At 45.8% G+C, this 20,260-nt stretch overlaps 1 protein-coding gene across 2 annotated transcripts in view; it reads right to left on the reverse strand.

The window, feature by feature from the left end:
- The window catches only part of ITGB7 (integrin subunit beta 7), a 44,459-nt gene extending 24,513 nt beyond the window's left edge, over positions 1–19,946 (reverse strand). The window contains exons 1-4 of one of the 2 annotated variants that reach the window (XM_077329114.1): positions 19,798–19,946; positions 12,265–12,348; positions 7,449–7,521; positions 4,355–4,428 (exon numbers count right to left, since the gene is read on the reverse strand). In XM_077329114.1, the coding sequence (XP_077185229.1) occupies positions 4,355–4,428; positions 7,449–7,518 (144 nt within the window). In that variant the 5' untranslated portion in view covers positions 7,519–7,521; positions 12,265–12,348; positions 19,798–19,946. The remainder of the gene's footprint in view (positions 1–4,354; positions 4,429–7,448; positions 7,522–12,264; positions 12,349–19,797) is intronic. The other variant, XM_077329115.1, reaches the window with a different exon arrangement.
- Between the last annotated feature and the right edge of the window lie 314 nt (positions 19,947–20,260).

The raw sequence follows: 20,260 nt of genomic DNA on the forward strand, positions 1-20,260 counted from the left end.
TTTCTTCTCAGAAATATTAAAAATGCCCGAGGACATAATCCTTGGATTTTTCATTGCCTCAAATGGTTTCAAAATGAACATATTGTTCTAAAATACTTTCTGGCATACTTACCCACTGCTTATATTCAGTCACATGGCAAAGATCCTTGTGTTGGTATGGTGATGGTTGCCACACCAACTTTTAAAAGATCTGGTCTGCCAATCAGATTTTCAACTGCCAATCAGAAAGCTATTCTGGCAAAAGCTCCACCTGGACCCACCTACTTTCTAAAAATGACACCACGGCACCCACAGGCACACCTGACACAACAAAGCTCTAAGGTAGGCTTTCTCAACCAGGGTTTTGTAAAACCCTGGCGTTTCTTGACGGCCCTGGAAGAGTTTCTCAAATAGGCGTGAGTTAATTTTTGTTTAATTGTTAAACACTTACTGGGTGATATGACCATATGTGGACATGTACACAGCTCTGCTTCCCAACCATATTCTGCATGATCACACCACTTCTGGGGTTTCAAGGGTTTTCTCAGGGGTAAAAAAGCTGAGAAAGGCTGAGGGTTAACCACATATTATACAAAACCATGGTGACCTTTTTACCATGTTTCCATGGAGATAGCATTGTATATTGATGTCAACCTCATTCATCCACCCAGCAAGGTGTACCTGGGTCCTCAATGAGGTTTCGGTAAGAGGCATGTGTCACAAACACACACAAAATGTGTATGATTTTGGGGACCCAGGAAGGGGGATTATTGCTACAAAATTATTTTTAACAACCCATTTTTATCTCCCCCCACCCCCCACCCCCCACCCCCCACCCCTTCGTTTATCAAGTGGAAATTTACAGTAATGAAAGTGGTAAAGGCCTATTCACACAGAGAATCCTCATCACAACCCCTAGCATCTGGGCAGGATGTGGTGCGCAGCGCAGTGACTCATCCAGGCTGGGATGCCACCTGAGAGGATTTCCGGCTACGGCCATGCTCACCCTCATGGGACGCTGAGTTTTGGGGCGCACACAAAGAAACACACACTGACGAGGCTCTGCTGGGGAGAAACCATCTGGCATGTCTCTGTGTGACATCACTGTACCTGCTAAGGCCATTCAGTTCCCACTTTCATTTGTAAACTCTTTTACTCGGCTGTATGCTCAATTCCTGCCATTCACAGGTCTTACCAATGGCCTTAATCCAAACTTGGCTGTATTTATTGCTCATTTACTTATGCATCAATTAGCCCTTCCTGGCAACACCCTCCTCACCCTCTACCTCAGGCTTTCTCAACCAGGGTTTCATGAAACCTTAGGGTTGCTTGACAGCTCTGGAAGGGTTTCCTGAATGAGTAGAAGTGATTAATTTTTAAATATATATTTTTATACATTTGTCATGTGATATATGGTCATATCATAGAATCATAGAATCATAGACTTGGAAGGGGCCATACAGGCCATCTAGTCCAACCCTCTGCTCAACACAGGATTAGCCCTAAGCATCCTAAAGCAGTCAACCGACCCCCCTCCCAAAATGGCCAATGAGTGGGTGGGAGGGGAAGGGGCCCCAGGGGGGCATGTCCATAGCCATGCTTCCCAACCACATTCTGCACTTCTGGGGTTTCTCAAAGCCTGAAGAATGTTTCAGGGGTTCCTCAATAGTAAAAAAAATCTTGGGAAAGCCTGCTCTACCTATATGGAATGACTGGTGATTTCTGTTTCTATGTATCTGATGAAGTGTGCATAAGCTTATCCTCAGAATTGTTGGTCTTCAGGGTGTCCCTGGACTTGAACTTTGTTCAGGGTTTGTTTCTCAGGCAACTGGTTATGGGCACAAGGAACCCTGACATTCATGACTGAAATGCCCACACTGTATTCGTAAATACGGTGTAGAGCAGGGGTAGTCAAACTGCGGCCCTCCAGATGTCCATGGACTACAATTCCCAAGAGCCCCTGCCAGCATTCGCTGGCAGGGGCTCCTGGGAATTGTAGTCCATGGACATCTGGAGGGCCGCAGTTTGAATACCCCTGGTGTAGAGGTTCGGAAAGTAGCCCAGGACTCTCACATTCAAATATCTGCTTGTCATTAAACTCACCGAGTGCCCCTCTGGCTAGTCATTCTCTCTCAGCTTGCCCCATCTCACTGGGCTATTGTGAGGGTCAAACGCGTCAGTGGAGGATGAATTTGGTTTTAAGAAGCGGCAGCTGTTTAGTACTAAACTATGCTAAACTACTGAGTAAATTTAGATGTATTCTGTTTTTACTCTGGCAAGGCAGTGTGAGGCCATGGCTGCCACTGGTGAGATGATTTGTTGTTGTTAGGTGCGAAGTCGTGTCCGACCCATCGCGACCCCATGGACAATGATCCTCCAGGCCTTCCTGTCCTCTACCATTCCCTGGAGTCCATTTAAGTTTGCACCTACTGCTTCAGTGACTCCATCCAGCCACCTCATTCTCTGTCGTCCCCTTCTTCTTTTGCCCTCGATCGCTCCCAGCATTAGGCTCTTCTCCAGGGAGTCCTTCCTTCTCATGAGGTGGCCAAAGTATTTGAGCTTCATCTTCAGGATCTGGCCTTCTAAGGAGCAGGCAGGGCTGATCTCCTCTAGGACTGACCAGTTTGATACAGGCTGTCAAATAATTTTTATTTTTATAACTCCCCCTTCCCAGTTGGCTCAGCCTCACAGACCACTAATGTTTTCCTTAATACAGATTATCCACCACAGTTAATCCAACTAGGGGTCGGAAAGTCACCGGAATGACACCTCTCTCATAGCAGCTCCATTCTCCAAAGTACAGGAGCATACTATAAGCCAGGGATGGCCAAACTGTGACTCTCATCAGATGTCCATGAATCACAACTCCCATGAGCCCCTGCCAGCACATGCACCCCTGCTATCAGCACAGGCCTCAAAGTTCCCTCAGTGCTAGAGATGGGCTGCCGCCTGCTCAGACTCTTGCTGACTCAGTATGTGCCCGTTTTACATATTTTGAAAGAAAGTCTGTGGGAGAAACCGGAGTGAAAGGGCAAGGGGTGAATCAGAGGCCAGGCTTGCCATCTGCAAATATTTCTGCCTTCCAGGAAATATTTTGCCTTTACCAAAGGGTGTGTCCACTAAGTTAGGAAAAGCAGATAACCAGGAGATATCCAAATAACTTTCCAACATGTTTACCTCTGGGGCAGGCTTTTTCAACCAGGGTTTTCGTGAGCCCTCGGGTTTCTTGATGGCCTTGGAAAGGTTTCTTGAATGGGTGGGAGTTAATTAATATATTTTTAAAGATGTGTTAAACATTTATCAGGTCATATGACCATATATGGCCATGTCAGCTGCCCCTCCCCAAAAGTCCAATGATGGGCCTGGGAAGGGGAGGGGCCTCGGGTGGGCGTGTCCACAGCTATGCTTCCCAATCATATTCTGCATGCTTGTGCCACTTTTGAGGTTTCTCAAAGCCTGATGAATGTTTCAGGGGGTTCTCAATGGTAAAAAAGTGCACAATGCCAATTACAGCACCCCTTGGAACACGGAGGAGATGCCTGGGTAGGGAGGCGTCATTAAATTGTGGGTGGCTAGCACCTATGCCAAATTACATGTTACAAAGCTCATATAGTAGGTAGGCAACAAAAATATCTCTATCTGCAGGAATGACTGCTTTTATGCATGCATAAACCCTTTCCTTATACCAGTATGGACCTGAAGCGAAATCCATGCTTAATTGATTGATTAAATTCATTCATTCATTCATTCATTCATTCATTGGCTGCCCCTTTCTGCACAGCAGACTCAAGGCAACTTACATCATAAAATCTGTACAAAGATTAAAATAATAAAACATAACCATATAAACAACATACAGAGATCAATTTAAAAGCTTCAAAAATCACATGCTGAAAAACTATATATATTATTATGTCATCATTAATTAATTTAATTATTTAATTTAATTATTATTATTATTTAATTATATGGGTGGACTTCTCCAAGGATCCACAATTCTCTGCATGGTGGAAGAGCACTCCCAAGAAATATCAGCATTTCAACCCCCTTTGGGGAGGCACATTCTCAATTTAATCCTTGAATTCTGCTCCTCCAAGCTTTGCCTAGTTTGATAAAAGATAATCAGAGGCAAACTCCCATATTAAATATGGCACAAACAAATCCTAACTAGGAAGCAATTGGTGGAATCATTCTATTCACCTTTCACTGAAAGCTCTGGAAAATTCACCATTTACCCCCTTGCCCCTCTAAAAAAAAACAAAAAAAACAAGGAGTATCTGGAAGCCAGGTCCAAGGAAAAATTTTCCAGGATCCCCTGAGGGTTGGGAAATAAAATTAGAAGGAGCTCCAGGTATTCTTAAGAGAAAGCATTTACCAGTTGTTTACACCAGGAACAGCTGGGGTGGGAACGGATGCATTCATGACAAGAGGGACGAGGCTGGCATGAACCTGTGAAGGGAACACAGAGGGGAATAATTCCGTGTACAGCTGTATTCTGCATCTTATCTGCTTCTCTTCCTTCCCCACCTCCCTGATGTCAATTCCACCCCTCCCAGACTAATGCGCTTCCTAACCTAAGCAAAGAATCCTCCGTTATTCTTTCCAAAGCCACTGCTATGCTCACCTAGGCAGTGGCCTCCAATTTATGTCTTTCAGTTAATGTCAGAAATAGGGGTAACCCAGCCAAGGTAAAGTTAGCCATTATTTAAAAGCTGGCCATAATTAAAATGACATCAAATTCACTGTTATTCGGGTTCACACATGGCACCCCTTTAACACACTTGGTGTCAAGACTCAACTCCTGCAAAAACAAGCATTTTTCATACACAAACTGAGGACATTGCCGCCCTCTGGTTTAAATTCTGCCTGGGACCTTGGATGTTTCCTATAATTGGCTATCTTGTACTGACTTTTTAATCGCTTCATTAAAAACCTTTTTTTCTGCCAGCAATTGGGAATGTCCTATACTGTATTAAGAGACTGCCCCTTTAAAAATTCTATGTGTTTTGATTTAAGAAACTGAGCTTCCTCTGCCATATCGTATAAAGGAATTTGAGGTAGGCTTACCAAACCGGAACACCAAATTTTGCCTCCTCCCCCCCTCCCCATGCATCTTCTGTCTCAACATGAGTAAAGAAAGCAAAGAGCTGGTGCTGAGAAACACACATCCTGTCAGTGTGGCATAGTGTGGTTCAGTGGTTAAGAGGGTGAGACTAGAATCTGAGAAATTCAGATTAGAATCCCCATTTATGCCATGGATGTTTGCTGAATTTCTGTGCAGCTGAAAGGGCTCAGCCGCAAATTTTTCTGCCTCTGTGGAGTCACCCTGAGTGATTTTAAGCTCTCTCTGCATAACCTACCTCACAGGGTTGCTGTGAGGTTAAAAGAGAAAAGAGACTGATGTACACTTCTTCAGATCCTCATTGAGGAGAAAGGTGGGGTGCAAAATAATTATATTAATTAAATTAACTAGAATAAAGTAACTCTTCAGCTAGGGCCAGAATTCAGCTTTTGTCTCTGAAAATGAGGAAGAATAAGGGCCATTCCGCATTCGTCCAAAATAGCACAATGGTTACTAATTGAAATCGCTAGTTTTGCCGTTATGCACAACGTTGTTGACAATCTGCAACACTCCTGAAACCGATCAGCAAAAAGCGCTTCGTTGTAGCGCTTTCAGGGAAATCCCAAAAAGTGGATTCACCCTCCGGAAAGCGCTACACTCCTGCAACCAATCTGCAACACTAGCAGGAAAGTTCTGTGCATTACCATTGTTGCGGTTTCTGCAAAGTCCCTCCCCCTGGCTCTCTCCTCTGATCTTCCGGCGAAGCGATCGCCATTTTATTTTCTCCGAGCGAGCGGAGATCAACGCACCGGCAAGCCTTCGTTTACCCAGTGAGGCTTCCCCGGCTGCAGTCCCTCTGTTTAAAGTCACCAAGCACAAGCATCATAGAGGCCCGTTTGCTGGTTTATTTTCACTTTATTTTTCACACTGTTTTCGGCCGAAAATTGCGCCCGTGAGGGGGGGGATTTTTTTTTTCACTCGGGGGGAGCGTGGCAACAATGAAACGGCAGCTCAAACACCACCTGCTAGCTGGATGGGTCTCTCCGTTGCAACGAATCAACGCATATTCGTTGCAACGTTTTTTTTTTTTTTTTAAACCTTCCTTAAAGGGAAAGGGGCTGTTTGGGAGCATGATAACGGCCGCCCATTGGCTGCTTGACGGCCAGGGGCGGGACACATCTCAGCAATAGCGCTTCCTTTCTAGCAATTTTTGCCGAGAACGGAACCCTGTGGGAAACTATAGAAACGCAACTGGATTCCACTACAAAGGCAGGTATGCAAAACGCCAAATTCCACTATTTAAAATGGCGATTTTTCATTCAGCAAACAATTTGCTACATGGATCCCGGTGCGGAATGGCCCTAAGACTGGAAAGGGGGATTTCTGTCACCCCTGCCTGCTTCCAGGAGTAAAGGAAAATGGTACAGGATCCTGTGCATGGACCTACAATGCGTCCTGGAGTACTCAAAGTGTGCCTGTAGTTCTGCTACAAATCACTATTAGCAGTGTTTTGTTTTGTAATTTAATACCTTCATTACTTGCTGTTTTGGTTTCCTCTAAATCAATCGGAATGCTGGCATTTTAAAACACTGAGTACAGAAGTATTTAATTAAGAGTAACTCTTATTTTGGTGTAGTGGTTAGAAGTGCAGACTTCTAATCTGGCGAAAGGGAAGGTGGTAATATCAGGGCTCTCTCAGCATCACCTCCCTCACAGGGGGTCTGTTGTGGGGAGAGGAAAGGGAAGGCGGTAATATCAGGGCTCTCTCAGCCTTCCCTCCCTCACAGGGTGTCTGTTGTGGGGAGAGGAAAGAAAAGGCAATTGTAAGCCACCTTGAGGTTCCTTCGGGTAAAGAAAAGCGGCATATAAGAACCAATTCTTCTTCTACTACTACTTCTTGATAATCCCCCACCCCATTTCATTTCACTGCAAATCAGCTGAGGTTTGTTGGGGGGAAAAGAGTTTGGCTCCTAAGCCTTGATTCCATCTGTATCCTTTTTTGTCTTTTGTTGTTGTTGGGGGGGGACCCCTCTGCTGTGGAGCCCATGCCCCTCGTGCTTGGTGCTGTCCAACCTTGCTGGCTGGAAAGTCAGCTGTCCCAGACAAGAGGCGAACCAGGATTTCCAAAATGACTATCCAGTTTTGATAACTGTGTTCAGTAACAAGATTGTATGTATGGGGGGGGGCATTTCCCTGTCCTACGTCTGCCCTCCAGCTCCCCCCACCATGTTGTTCCTGAGGGGTCCCCCGTGACCCAAAAACAGCATTTCAAGGAGCATTTGGGAATGGGGAGTCGGGGAGGCTGTCCTTCCACGGATGCAATGCAGACTGGATCCAACCCACTCTCTCTGACTCTCTCAAACATTAACAACACACACACGGAGCAGCTTCCCCCCCATACTCATACCTGATGCCTTCTGTCCATGTGCCATTGCTATGAGCAGGAAGAGAAGCCACTGCTTCAGAGTCCATCTCATGACCTGGAAAGCACAGAGGTCACAATTTAGGCAATTGTTGGAAGGAAATAATATGAATATTTATGAACAAAGTCTGTTATTAATCCATGCGAGCATGTACACACACACACACACAGAGTGAGTGAGAGAGAGAGAGAGAGAGAGAGAGAGAGAGAGAGAGAGAGAGAGAGAGAGATGCCAGCCTCCAGGTAGGACCTGGGGACCCCCCAGAATTACAGCTCACCTCCAGGCAACAGAAATCGGTTCCTTTGAAAAAATGGCTGCTTAGAAGGTTGGCTGTATGGCATTATATCCCACTGAAGTCCCTCCCCTCCCCAAATCTTACCTTCTGCACGCACCACCCCCAAAGTTCCTGAGTTTTTCCCAACCCTAAAAAAGGTAAAGGTATCCCCTGTGCAAGCATTGGGTCATGTCTGACCCTTGGGGTGACGCCCTCCAGCGTTTTCTTGGCAGACTCAATACGGGGTGGTTTGCCAGTGCCTTCCCCAGTCATTGCCGTTTACCCCCCAGCAAGCTGGGTACTCATTTTACCGACCTCGGAAGGATGGAAGGCTGAGTCAACCTTGAGCCGGCTGCTGGGATCAAACTCCCAGCCTAATGGGCAGAGCTTTAGTACCACTCTGCACCACAAGAGGCTCTTCCCAACCCTATATGCACACAAAAAGGAAAAGGGCATTCAGATGATTCTCATTTGTAGAAGTCCAACTTTTCCAGACCACACCTGTGCCTGAATGTGTTTTCAACCTGGCAAGGTAGCACTGACAAGAATATAACCTTGATTTCTAAAATGGCTCTTCTGTTTTGTAGCCTACTTGTGACACCTATAAACACAGCACAAACACAGGCTCACAGTTTTTTCAGCAACCTGTGAAAACAACTCCCAGACTGGCTAAGCCCATTTACTGTAGAAGACAGGAGCATTCTCCTCCCCTTGGTTCTGTAACCGTCTTTTCATGTTCCAGCTCCTAACGCTCCCCAGAGGAGCACCTTGAGGTTCACAGGCTGTCACTGCTGTGCTGTTTGACAAGCATTTGTTTGCAATCTTCTTTGGGGATTCTAGGAAAACACCCAGGTACCACAAATCTTTGGCTGGCGATGATATTTTTTCACAGCACTGATGACAGGCTGAAATCTGAGTAAAAACTCACCTTTGAAAGAAGAAGTGTGAGCTAAAGTTATATGAATTAGTCATTTTGTACTATCTCTGTTACGAGACAAAAGCTTGGAGATATAGCAGGGGGGAAAGCTTACTCTTTTTTTGTGATTTTACTCAAAGGAAGTGAAAGCTAAGAAACGCCGACGTAAAACTTCCCAGCCTGCGTGTTCCTGGAGCATGCCCTGGTTGATTTCTAAAGAATAAGGGGAGCCAAAGCTCAAAGTAGCAGCCTCTTATCTTGATGGCTAAAAAGACACAGGCAGTTAAACCACAATTACTGAGTGAGGAGGGGAAATGCACTTTGCACCTGCTCAGAGGCTGCCTCTTTGTGGTCTCACATTCCCATATTGATAGATTCAAATGAGCAGCCGTGTTGGTCTGAAGTAGCACAATAAAATCAGAGTCCAGTAGCACCTTTAAGACCAACCTTACAAAGAAACTTGCACAGGTACAGACTGATATGTCCTTTCTTACTAAATGCAAACGCCTGGACGTTATACCTAAAGGATTGAGGATTAAGAATCCGCTGCAATCTACTTATCCTTCTTTGTTGGTCTTAAAGGTGCTACTGGACTCTGATTTCACTGTGTCACATTCCCATATGTTTGAGTCTGAGCCCTAGCACTGGGAAGGGCTCCTGAGATGCAATATTTATTTATTTATTTATTTATTTATTTAGATTTATATACCGCCCTCCCCGAAGGCTCAATATGGTTTCAAAGGTTGAACACTGGCTCAAATTAACTACTAGGTACGTGTGCGTGTTAAGTGACGTTAAGTCACTTCTGATTCATGGCAACCCTTTGAATTATCAGAACAAATTTTGAATCCAGTGGTACCTTTAAGACCAACCAAGTTTTATTCAAGGTATGAGCTTTCGTGTGCACGCACACTTCCTCAGATACTATGTCATGGTATGGCAGTAATCAGTCTAAACTTACTAGCAGGGAGACTGTGAGAGTAAATTAACATGCTGCATAATGAAAATGGTCAACAGATTCCAGAGATAAATAGGAAAAACCAGCACTTTGGATTTGTTTGTGTTCACTGGAGATTGAATTGCATGGGAAACATTTGGCGTACAATAAATATGGAACATTAATAGACTAATGGTCTGATAGCAGTTAGCTGAGAGGTTTGGTTTTGGAGCAAAACTCTATGGAGGAAGCTAATTCTACCATAGAGATTTTGCCCTCAGAGTGTCACCCCTGACTACTACAACACGCTATGTAAGTTCCAGGTGACTCAGAGGCATTGCATTTAATTCCTGGGGCAATTCCGCACAACGGGCCATTCTGCTAAGTCTGAGAGCTATTGAAAAGCACTAGAAGCAAAAGCGGCAGGTCTAGGTAACGCACACAGCCAATTCAATCGAAAAAAGGCTCTCCCACTAGCGCTGCTATCGTAACGCACAAGTTTCCGGTCTTGCCGAAATCGCAACAAAGAAGGTGATATTTTTCCACGCCTCCTCCCTCCCCTGGCCGTCAATCAAAGAGAGCAGCCAATTAACTGTTGTGTTCATGTTTCCCTTTAAAAACGTTTTTTAAAAACACAAAAAGACCAGTAGCAATGCATATTCGTTCATTCGATGTATCAGAAAGACCTTTTTTTGCTGGCTTAGGAGCTGGCGCTTATTCATTTACACGTTCTGAAATTAAAAAAAAATCCCCCCCCCCCCGTGCTATTTCTGGCCGAAATTAGTGCAGTGTCGAACAGGGGGCTGTATTGTGCTCGGAAACTTTACGGACAATTGCTTGTGCAAGGATTTCAGCCATAGAAGCATCGCTGATTCGTTGCTTTGTCCGGTTTAAGGGGGGGAAAATGGTGATCGGGACGCTGGAAGCTCAGGTGCGAGAGATTAGGGAGGGACATGTTTGCTACCGCTGTTTTGAGAACACACATGTCTTTTTCGGATGTGTTGCAGGTTATTCTCAAGTCCAGCGGTTTTTTTGTGGATTCCCCGAAAATCGCTACAACAAAGCAATTTTTGCAGGAGTGTTGCAGATTGTGTACGACGTTGTGAATAATGCAAAATAAATAGCGTTACACAATGGTAACACTTCGGCAACATTAGCGCTGTGAGGAATGGACCCTGGTTTTCCCTCCTCACTCTTTCTGTCCCCACTCCCCCCCCCCCCGCCATCCCCCAGCGGCTGGTCCCACGGACCTGGCAAGCCTAAATCTATCTCCTGTTAGGTCTTCCTCTTTTCCTGCTGCCTTCAACTTTTCCTAGCATTAATGGGTTTTTTTCCAGTGACGGAAGTATGACAGCCTCAGTTATGATGGTTGTTCATAGTCTGAGGAAGAGTGCTTGCACTCGAAAGCTCATGCCTTGAATAAATCTTTGTTTGACTTAAAGGTGCTACCAGACTCTGATTTTGTTGAGCCTCAGTTTAGTCATTTTAGCTTCCAGGGAGTTTGCACTTGATTTGATCCATTGCTAGAAACGTGTCCCAGGGTATGGCACAATGCAGCAGCCTCGCTGAAGCTAACAGTACATATAGCCACGTAAGTAATGTCATTTTCACTATGGAGGCAAAAGGGACTTCACTGGGCAGCGTGGTATGAAAAATGTAAAGGGTGGGGAAGGCCAAAGCTGCTTGTGTGGTCTCAAGTAGAAAAGGACTTGTGTGCATCTGGTGGTGGAAAGCACCGTTAAGTCACAGCTCACTTATGGGGATACTCCATGGGTTTGCTTTCAAGGCTGAGACAAACAAATGCAGTTAGCCATTGCCTGCCTCTGTACTTCCTTGAAGGTCTCACCTTTTAACTACTAACCAGGGATGACCCTGGCCCTTTCCGCACACGTTGGATAATGCACTTTCTATATGCTTTTGCAGCTGGATTTTCATGTGCGGAACAGGATAATCTACTTCTAAAGTGCATTGAAAGTGCATTATCCCAGGGGTAGTCAACCTGTGGTCCTTTTGGAGGGACATCTGGGGGCACCTGGCAAATTGTACTTATGTTGAAATTATTAAATATATATACATATTACAATACTATTTTTGCGTTCTATGCATTCTATGAAAATTTTTGTTGCTCCATGTCAGGGGTAGTCAAACTGCGGCCCTCCAGATGTCCATGGACTACAATTCCCAGAAGCCCCTGCCAGCTGACAGGGGCTTCTGGGAATTGTAGTCCATGGACATCTGGAGGGCCGCAGTTTGACTACCCCTGCTCCATTTAGACCAAATTTTAATCAAGAACCCCCCCCCCCCCCAGTCAATGGTGTCCTGCTTTACCAATGTTAAAATCTGGTCACCTTATTCTGTGTGAAAGAAGAGATGAAACACTTGGGAGATTAACTGTGGCATCCTAAGTAGATTCAAATACTTTCAGCCCCTTGAAATTAATTAGTGTAGTAGGATGTAATTACACTGAGGACTGCCCTGTTCGTGTATTATCACGCTGTTCCTAAAAAGAATTTCATGCATTTTGGGCAGAAGGGGGGGAAAAATCCTTGCACTGGCTCTTTCGCTTTGGAAAGAACGTCTTTCCCACCCACGCAGCCACCACACCCAAATGCGGGCAGATAAATAAAGCGAGCGGCAAACAGTGTAAAACTGCATCCATTTCCTTCTGCTTACCTCTTTATAAGGACTTTCCCCTTGTGGTTGACCAGAGATTTACAGCTTGTATCACGCAGTTCACACCTGCTGCAGCCTCAGGAGCTAACCAAATACAAATACAAACACACACATACAATTCTCCCAACTGATGCAACAATTTGCTGTTGTTTGTTCCCTAGAGATCTGAAAGAGGTACTCTAGAGTTGTCGTTGACTGTGGTGAGCACATTCATTTTGTTCATCGCCGTTATCTTTAGGTCAAACCGATTTTGCAGATTTTATTTGCAAGGCTCCAAAGACCTGCAGAACCCATTTGAACAGAAGTGACAGTTAAGAAATTTGCACTAAGGAGGAAGAGTTCCAACCACCCAGCTTTCAACTCCCTTAGAAACAGTGTCAGTCTCTTGAGTTACTAAAGGTAAAGGTCTCCCCTGTGCAAGCACCGGGTCATGTCTGACCCTTGGGGTGACGCCCTCCAGCGTTTTCATGGCAGACTCAATACGGGGTGGTTTGCCAGTGCCTTCCCCAGTCATTACCGTTTACCCCCCAGCAAGCTGGGTCCTCATTTTACCCACCTCGGAAGGATGGAAGGCTGAGTCAACCTTGAGCCGGCTGCTGGGATTGAACTCCCAGCCTCATGGGCAGAGCTTCAGACTGCATGTCTGCTGCCTTACCACTCTGCGCCACAAGAGGCTCTAGATCCCCACAAATTCGTGGCATGAGCAGTGGAGCTTTTCTTTGGCACGTGCAGCCTTTCTCTGACACTCGTCCATCAAGTAAAGGCTCTTGCTCAATTCTACTGATTTTATTTTATTTTATTTTTAATAGAACTAACAACTCCATGGTTATTTGGTGCAAAATTAATTAATGCGTTTTTATAAATACAGGAGAATGGAGACACAACAGGCAGGAACAACAGAAAGAATTTGTAGCAGATGAGTAAACAAGCTGACTTGATATGGATCCTGCAGCCCGACTTCATCAGATCCCAGGAGCTAAACGGGGCTGGCTGTGATTAATACTTGGATGGGAAATCCCCAAGAAGTACTATGGTGGTTGCTCCGGAGAGGAAGGTGATGGCAAAACACCTGAGAATGTCTCTCACCTTGAAAACCCTCCCTGTAAGTTGGCTGACACCTGACACTTTACACCATTAGTACACAAGCTAGCTTAGTGGTTAGACTGCCAGACAAGATTTGAAGAATCATAGAATCATAGAGTTGGAAGGGGCCATACAGGCCATCTAGTCCAACCCCCTGCTCAACGCAGAACAAAGGTTGAGTCCAGTGGCACCTTTAAGACCAACAAAGTTTAATTCAGAGGTGAGACTCTGTTTAAGCTCCTGCTCAGCTAATGAGTTCACTGAGTAACCTTGGTCCAGAAGAAGAAGGGCTGGTTTTATATATCCCGCTTTTCACTACTCAAAAGAGTCTCAAAGCGGCTTACAAACACCTTTCCCTGCCTTTCCGCAGAATGGAAATCCTGTAATGTAGGTGGGGCCGAGAGAGCTCTAAGAGACATGCTCTGCAAGAACAGCTCTGAGAGGACAGTGACTAGCCCAAACTGGCTGCATGTGGAGGAGTGGGGAATCAAACCCAGCTCTCTAGATTAGAAGGTGTTGCTTTGAACCGCTACACCATGCTGACCCAGTCATATGCACTCAGATTAACCTACATTATCAGGTTGTTGTGAAAAGGCTATGTCAGCTGCTTTTTGCATTTTAGAAGAAGGCTGAGATAAAAACAGCATCATATAAGTACAAAGGCAGATATTTTAAAATGGGATTTATATAGAGGTGTGTGACTGCCCCAAGATTCTCCAGCAAGTATTCAGCAATGAATATTATATTTACTAAAGGGGGGATATTACAACCTTTGTCACCTATGGCCTTTAGCCCCATGGGAAAGGTCAAAAACGAATATAAAAGTGGAAATCAAGATAGGAGTTACTGTCATTTATTTCCATGTAGGTGAAGCTGGAGAATTGCTCAGGAGATTTTGCCCCAGTGATCAGATTGACTAATCCTTAGTAGTCCTCCAAATCTGCCAGGAAAAAAAATCTACCTTTGGGGGTTGCCAACCTCCAGATGGGGCCTGGGGATCTCCCTGATTTACAACCACTCTCTAGACCACATATCTCATTTCCCATGGAGAAAATGGCCACCTTGGAAAGTTTTACACCCCACTGAAGTCCCTCCCCAGGATCTACTCCCCTATTGCCAGGAATATTGCCATATTGCTGGCAACCTCATGGTGCAGCCACGTCTTGTTCAATGTATTTATTGAAATACCTGTCCAAAGATTCAAGGCCACAAATAAACTGCCAGGAAGAAAGATCATAAAACCATTACCTCTAAAGTTTGTGCTATTTGCCAAGACTTTACCAGTCAAGAGAAGGTTTCTAACATGACCCTACAATGACCCTGGCTAGAAAGTTGCCTCAACAAAAAGTTAGTCTTCCTCTTGGCCACAGTCTGACCCCACCTGAAGGGACACAATGTGAAACACAGTGAAGTTTCCTCTTTAGTCTGGTAGAAATTACCAGAACACCTCATTCTACGTAAAATTTTAATTTAAAACATCTCCCTCTTAAACAGCCCTCTCTTGGATTCCCTCTCCCTTCGGGTACAGACAATCCATCAGGATACCCAGCGATTTCTTAATTGTCAATAAATTCCAGATTACTCATCCCTCACCACTAGGGACGGGCACAAATCGGTTCATGACCTTAAATCCGTTACAAATTGGCTGGTTCGTGTCCCTCTGAACCCAGGTTTGAAGAAGACCCCTCCCGTGAACATTTCCCAGACCTTTTGTGCAGCTCAGTACGGGGTTCGGGCCATTTAAACCTTCTATTTTGCTTTCCTCCGTTTGGAGGGGGAAATGAAACAGAGGGCTTAACTGGCTGCCAGAAATTTAAAGCCACTATTTCACACACACACACGCTATCCAAATAGAAGAAGCAAAATGGAGACTTTAAATGGCTGACAAGTGGGAGGGAGCTAAATCAATCCTTGTCCGCTGTGAGGCCAAAATGGCTGGCTTCTAAGCATGGGGAAGTGAAACTGACTGGGTCGAATCTGGCCAGTTTGTTTGAGGGCTTCTGGGTCCTTTGTGTTCAGGGGTGTGGCTCGGGAAACCCTTGAACCCCAAACCCCAGAGTGAACCGGAATTGTCTGGCTTGTGCCGATCCTTACTCCCCACTCATTTAATCACTATATCAAACTCACACAATTCAACAAGCAAAGCATTTCTCCCTTCCCGTCCTTCTAATATGTGTTTACTGGTAAAACACAAATTCTAATTTCAGATTAGTCACTGTGAAAACCGAACTGGGAGTCATTCTGGATTACTTAACAGTGGACTATTGTGGTCTGGCATGTGTCACACAGGAGTAAAAACAAAATTAAACTAACCTATTTCTGTTCATGTGAACTCGGCAACAAACAAAGTACTTGTGCATGCTGGCAAATTCCAATCGATGTTTTCTATCTTCTCGTTTTGATTTAGTAGCGTATCTCGCCTATTTGAATTTTATCTATCATCTGTGCATCTGCTCTCATACAATCAAAATCTCATAAGAAAACCAGAAGAGAGTTCTTGTACTTTACCAGCATCAGATGAAAGAATAACGTCTAGGTAAGGTGGTGACTTCCTTCCCACCCTCTCTCTCCTAGCTTTGTGCACTTAAAAGAAACCTCCATCCTACTTCTGACACCAGAAACCCCATATTCCATATGCCAGAGCCATCTTTTTAAATACAATACATTCTATTCTGATTATAGCTTACTCAGTTGGGGGAGGGCAACTGAGTTTTGCAAAAATTTGATCCGGTGGAAAGGATAAATGAGGACTAGATTCTATGGGTACATGTACAGAAGTCAGACCACATCGCCCACCTAAGCACGAGCAGCCCTGATTTGTAACCGTTTTCCAACAACTGTTTTCTTTTTTAAAGAAGGGAGTAGAAATGTCTTGTTTTTACATCAAAGAAATAACTGAAGTAAAAAGTACATCATGACTGAAGCTAGTTTATGGCTCTGGGCGCTAGGGGACTTGCCTGCACGTTTTCTGGCACCCATCAAGTATTTTTAGAAAGTGGGCAGAACCAGGTAGAGCTTTCGCCAACAAGGCTTTTGATTGGTTGTACAGATTTTTTGAAATGTTGCTTTGACAATAACTGCCACCCTCAAGGATTTCCCCTCTGTGACAGAAGGTAAGCTGCAGCAGCCATTTTGTGGTTGCACCTACCATATCGTGCCAGAATTTCGAAGTCGCCCGTAGGATCAAGAACGTTGGGGACCAGAGTCATTTAATTCAAATTTTAAAACTTAAATAGAATGTTATTTCCAGTGCAACTGTTGCTACTACCGAAGGGGCTAAGACAGACTTTTGCAATTTTTTTACCATTGAGAAACCCCTGAAACATTCTTCAAGCTTTGAGAAACCCAAAAATTGGTGCAGCCGAGCAGAATATGGATGGGAGGCATAACTGTGTACCTGCCCAACCGGGGCTCCTACCCTTCCCACCCCCTCCAGGCCCCTCATTGGCCATTTTGGGAGGGAGAGGAGGTTGAGATGACCATATATGGTCATATCACCTATAAATGTTTACAAATTTAAAAAATATATTTTAAAAGTCCAACCCATTCAAGACACTCTCTGTTGGTGTGCCTGGCTCTCCCTCCATACATGCATCTAGTTTTTTTTCAAGTCTCATCCCCAGTTCACAAATGCAGTACTTATACCTTGCAAAATCCCTGACCATATACTGACCACCCGAAAACATGATCTGCACAAACTAGCCGTGTAGTTCTCATTGAATCTTGAACCTGCAAGATGCCAACATGATCCACCAAAATGCTTTTTTTTTTTTTAAGGGTTGTCACTTATGAAAATGATCTTCATGTTTGGTCACTGGATGTAGATGTTTTAACAAAATGAAAACAGGTAGGGTTATAATGGTGTTTCCCATGGGAAGAATGAACAACATTCCTAAGTCAAACTGGAGACAAACTGGAGCGTGTCCAGAGGATGGCAACAAAGATGGTGAGGGGTTTGGAGACCAAGACGTATGAAGAAAGGTTGGGGGAGCTTGGTCTATATAGCCTGGAGAGGAGACAACTGAGAGGGGATCTGATAACCATCTTCAAGTATTTAAAAGGCTGCCATATAGAGGATGGAGCACAGTTGTTTTCTCTTGCCCCGAAGGGACAGACCAGAACCAATGGGATGAAATTAATTCAAAAGAAATTCCGTCTAAACATCCGGAAGAAGTTCCTGACAGTTAGAGCAGTTCCTCAGTGGAACAGGTTTCCTTGGGAAGTGGTGGGATCTCCATCTTTGGAAATTTTTAAAGAGAGGCTGGATAGCCATCTGACGGAGAGGCTGATTCTGTGAAGGCTCAAGGTGGCAGGCGACAGTGGATGAGCGATTGGGATGTGAGTGTCCTGCACAGTGCAGGGGGTTGGACTAGATGACCCATTAGGTCCCCTCCAACTCTTATTCTATGATTCTATGATTCAACTGAGTGTCTGAACCCATTTCCTAAACAGCAGACAGCAAAGTGAGACAAAGGATACCACTGGGGAGAAACTTAACTTTGAATCCCACCTCTCTATCACAGACGCACAGGGCAGGACACTGGCTATCAGCCTTCTCTGCTCACCTGCAAAAATGGAAGTAACAAGGACCCAGCCCACAGGATGGTTGGAGAGACCAGAAAAAACGAAAGGATCACAAAGCATTTTTCACATTACAGAACTTAGATCAATGGCAAACATAAGCACCCCATGCTGGGATTTTGCCACTGATAAAGGAAGCACATCTGCAGATGATCATTCCTGTAAAATGTATTTTGAGTGTGAGCTAGAGCCCCTTTTTGCCAAAGCTCAGGGCAGCAGACATCCCCCCCCCTCTCCATTTTATCCTCACAGTAATTCTGTGAGGTCCATTCAGCTGAGAGAGGTGATTGGCCCAAGGTCACTCAGCAAGTTTTGACCAAACAGTCGGGATTTGAACGTATTATACCACACTGGCTGTCAAGCCCCATTCACAAGTTACTGTAAACACACATACAATCAGTGTACACTTTTATTTTCACATACAGCACATGCCAGGGTGGGGCAGTGGTTAAGAGCACCAGATTCTAATCTGGTGAGCCGGGTTTGATTCCCTGCTCCTCCACATGTAGTCACATGGGTCACCTTGGGCCACTCACAGTCCTGATAGTGCTGTACTCAGAGAGCAGTCCTGTCAGAGTTCTCTCATTCTCACCTCCCTCACAGGGTGTCTGTTGTGGGGAGAGGAAGGGAAGGCGATTGTAAGCCGCCTAGAGACTCCTTTGGGCAGTGAAAAGTGGGGCATAAACTCTTCTTCATTACGTAATTCTCATGTTACAGTCAGTGTACATACAGCTGTACTTATGCCTGAAACCCCGTATTTATCTAGCTTTAAGTTGTAAAGAGGACATGCACTGGCTCTTTCTTACAAACAGGTGTATATGCAGGGTGTACCTGTGTACACTGTAACATGTGAACACGGCTAATAAGTGAAAATATGAAAAACAGGAGAAGGATCCTTCTAAACCAGCCCAATGATTCTCAGAAGTCACCCAAGCAGGGTCTGAAGAAAAAAAGCTTCACTCATTCACCCCCATTCTGTCTCCACTACAGACTACGAAATTCAGAGGCACAGTGCCTCTTAACATGGAGCTTCCATCTAGCTACCACCATTAATGAATTACTAACATCTTCAAGGAACTGGTCTTCATACACAAACGCGCGACATTATTCTTGGAAAGAAGAGCGTGACACAAATAGAAAAGCAACGTTTTGAGCCCGGCGGCACCTTCAAGACCAACCAAGGTCTATTCAAGGTGTGAGCTTTCCTGTGCCCACACACTTCCTCAGATACAATGAAATGGAAATTACCAGGCCACATCTAGAAGGAGAGAGTAAATCAGCAGGGGTTTAGTAAACAGCATCTTGAAAACAGCCAGCAAGTCTGCAGTAAAATGCAGTTGTTTAGCAGGTTCAAGAACCTTGCTAGAATGGCAAGCTGAGTTAGGGGTAGTCAAAGTGCGGCCCTCCAGATGTCCATGGACTACCATTCCCAGGAGCCCCTGCCAGCGAATGCTGGCAGGGGCTCCTGGGAATGGCAGTCCATGGACATCTGGACGCAGTTTGACTACCTCAGAAGGTGATCAGTCCTTTGGAAAGGCAAGGAAAGGCTGTCTGTTGCCCAGAAAGGCTGTCTGTTGCCCAGAAACCAGCCGGAGACCACTCGGAGGGGCCTGATCTCTGTCGGCCGAGCTCCTCTCGAAGGCAGAGGCCAGGGCAACCAGCGGGCAAAAGTTCTCCCGCTTTTAAGACCAACCAAAAGTTTTCTTCAAGGTGCCCCCAAAGCTCCTCCCCTGAATCAGACTCGGTGGCTCTCCCAGGCGCCCCTGGACCCCCACCGTGCCCTGCTGCTTCAGGCCCCCACGGCGACCCGCGTGAAGCGCTCTCCCCCGGGGGGTCCCCGCGCAACGCCCTCTGGGCCGGCCGGCTTACCGTGCGGCGCGTGGCTTCCCCGAGCGCTCCGTGGCAGAGCAGAGGCGGCCGGCAGGCGCTCGTGGCTTCTGGGGAAGCGAATCTCCCCGCCGCGCAGAAGAAGGAGCAGCAGGCGGCGGGCGGGCGGGCCGGGCGCCAGGAGGGCCCATTTGCATGACTGGGAGGAAACCCAGGGGGTCGGGGCGGGGGGCCACGGCGCCACGGGAAGCCGCCGCCCTTGGGCGCAGGGGACGCTCAGCGTCGCCGACTGGAGCCTCCTGGCAAAATCGCGCCTGGCGCCTTCCCGCGCCAATTTGCTTCGACTAGAGCGGGGGCGGGGGCTCGCCAGGGGGGGGGCATGGACTACAATGACCACGAGCCACTGCCCGCGTGGCCTTGGGTAGGAGAGCCCAAGCTTCTGCCCTCAAAGAGCTCGCATGCTAACACTTGGCATCGGGGAGGCCACGGAAAGAAGAGAAGAAAG

The sequence above is a fragment of the Paroedura picta genome, chromosome 3, assembly GCF_049243985.1.
Source record: "Paroedura picta isolate Pp20150507F chromosome 3, Ppicta_v3.0, whole genome shotgun sequence".
Taxonomy (NCBI): Eukaryota; Metazoa; Chordata; class Lepidosauria; order Squamata; family Gekkonidae; genus Paroedura; species Paroedura picta.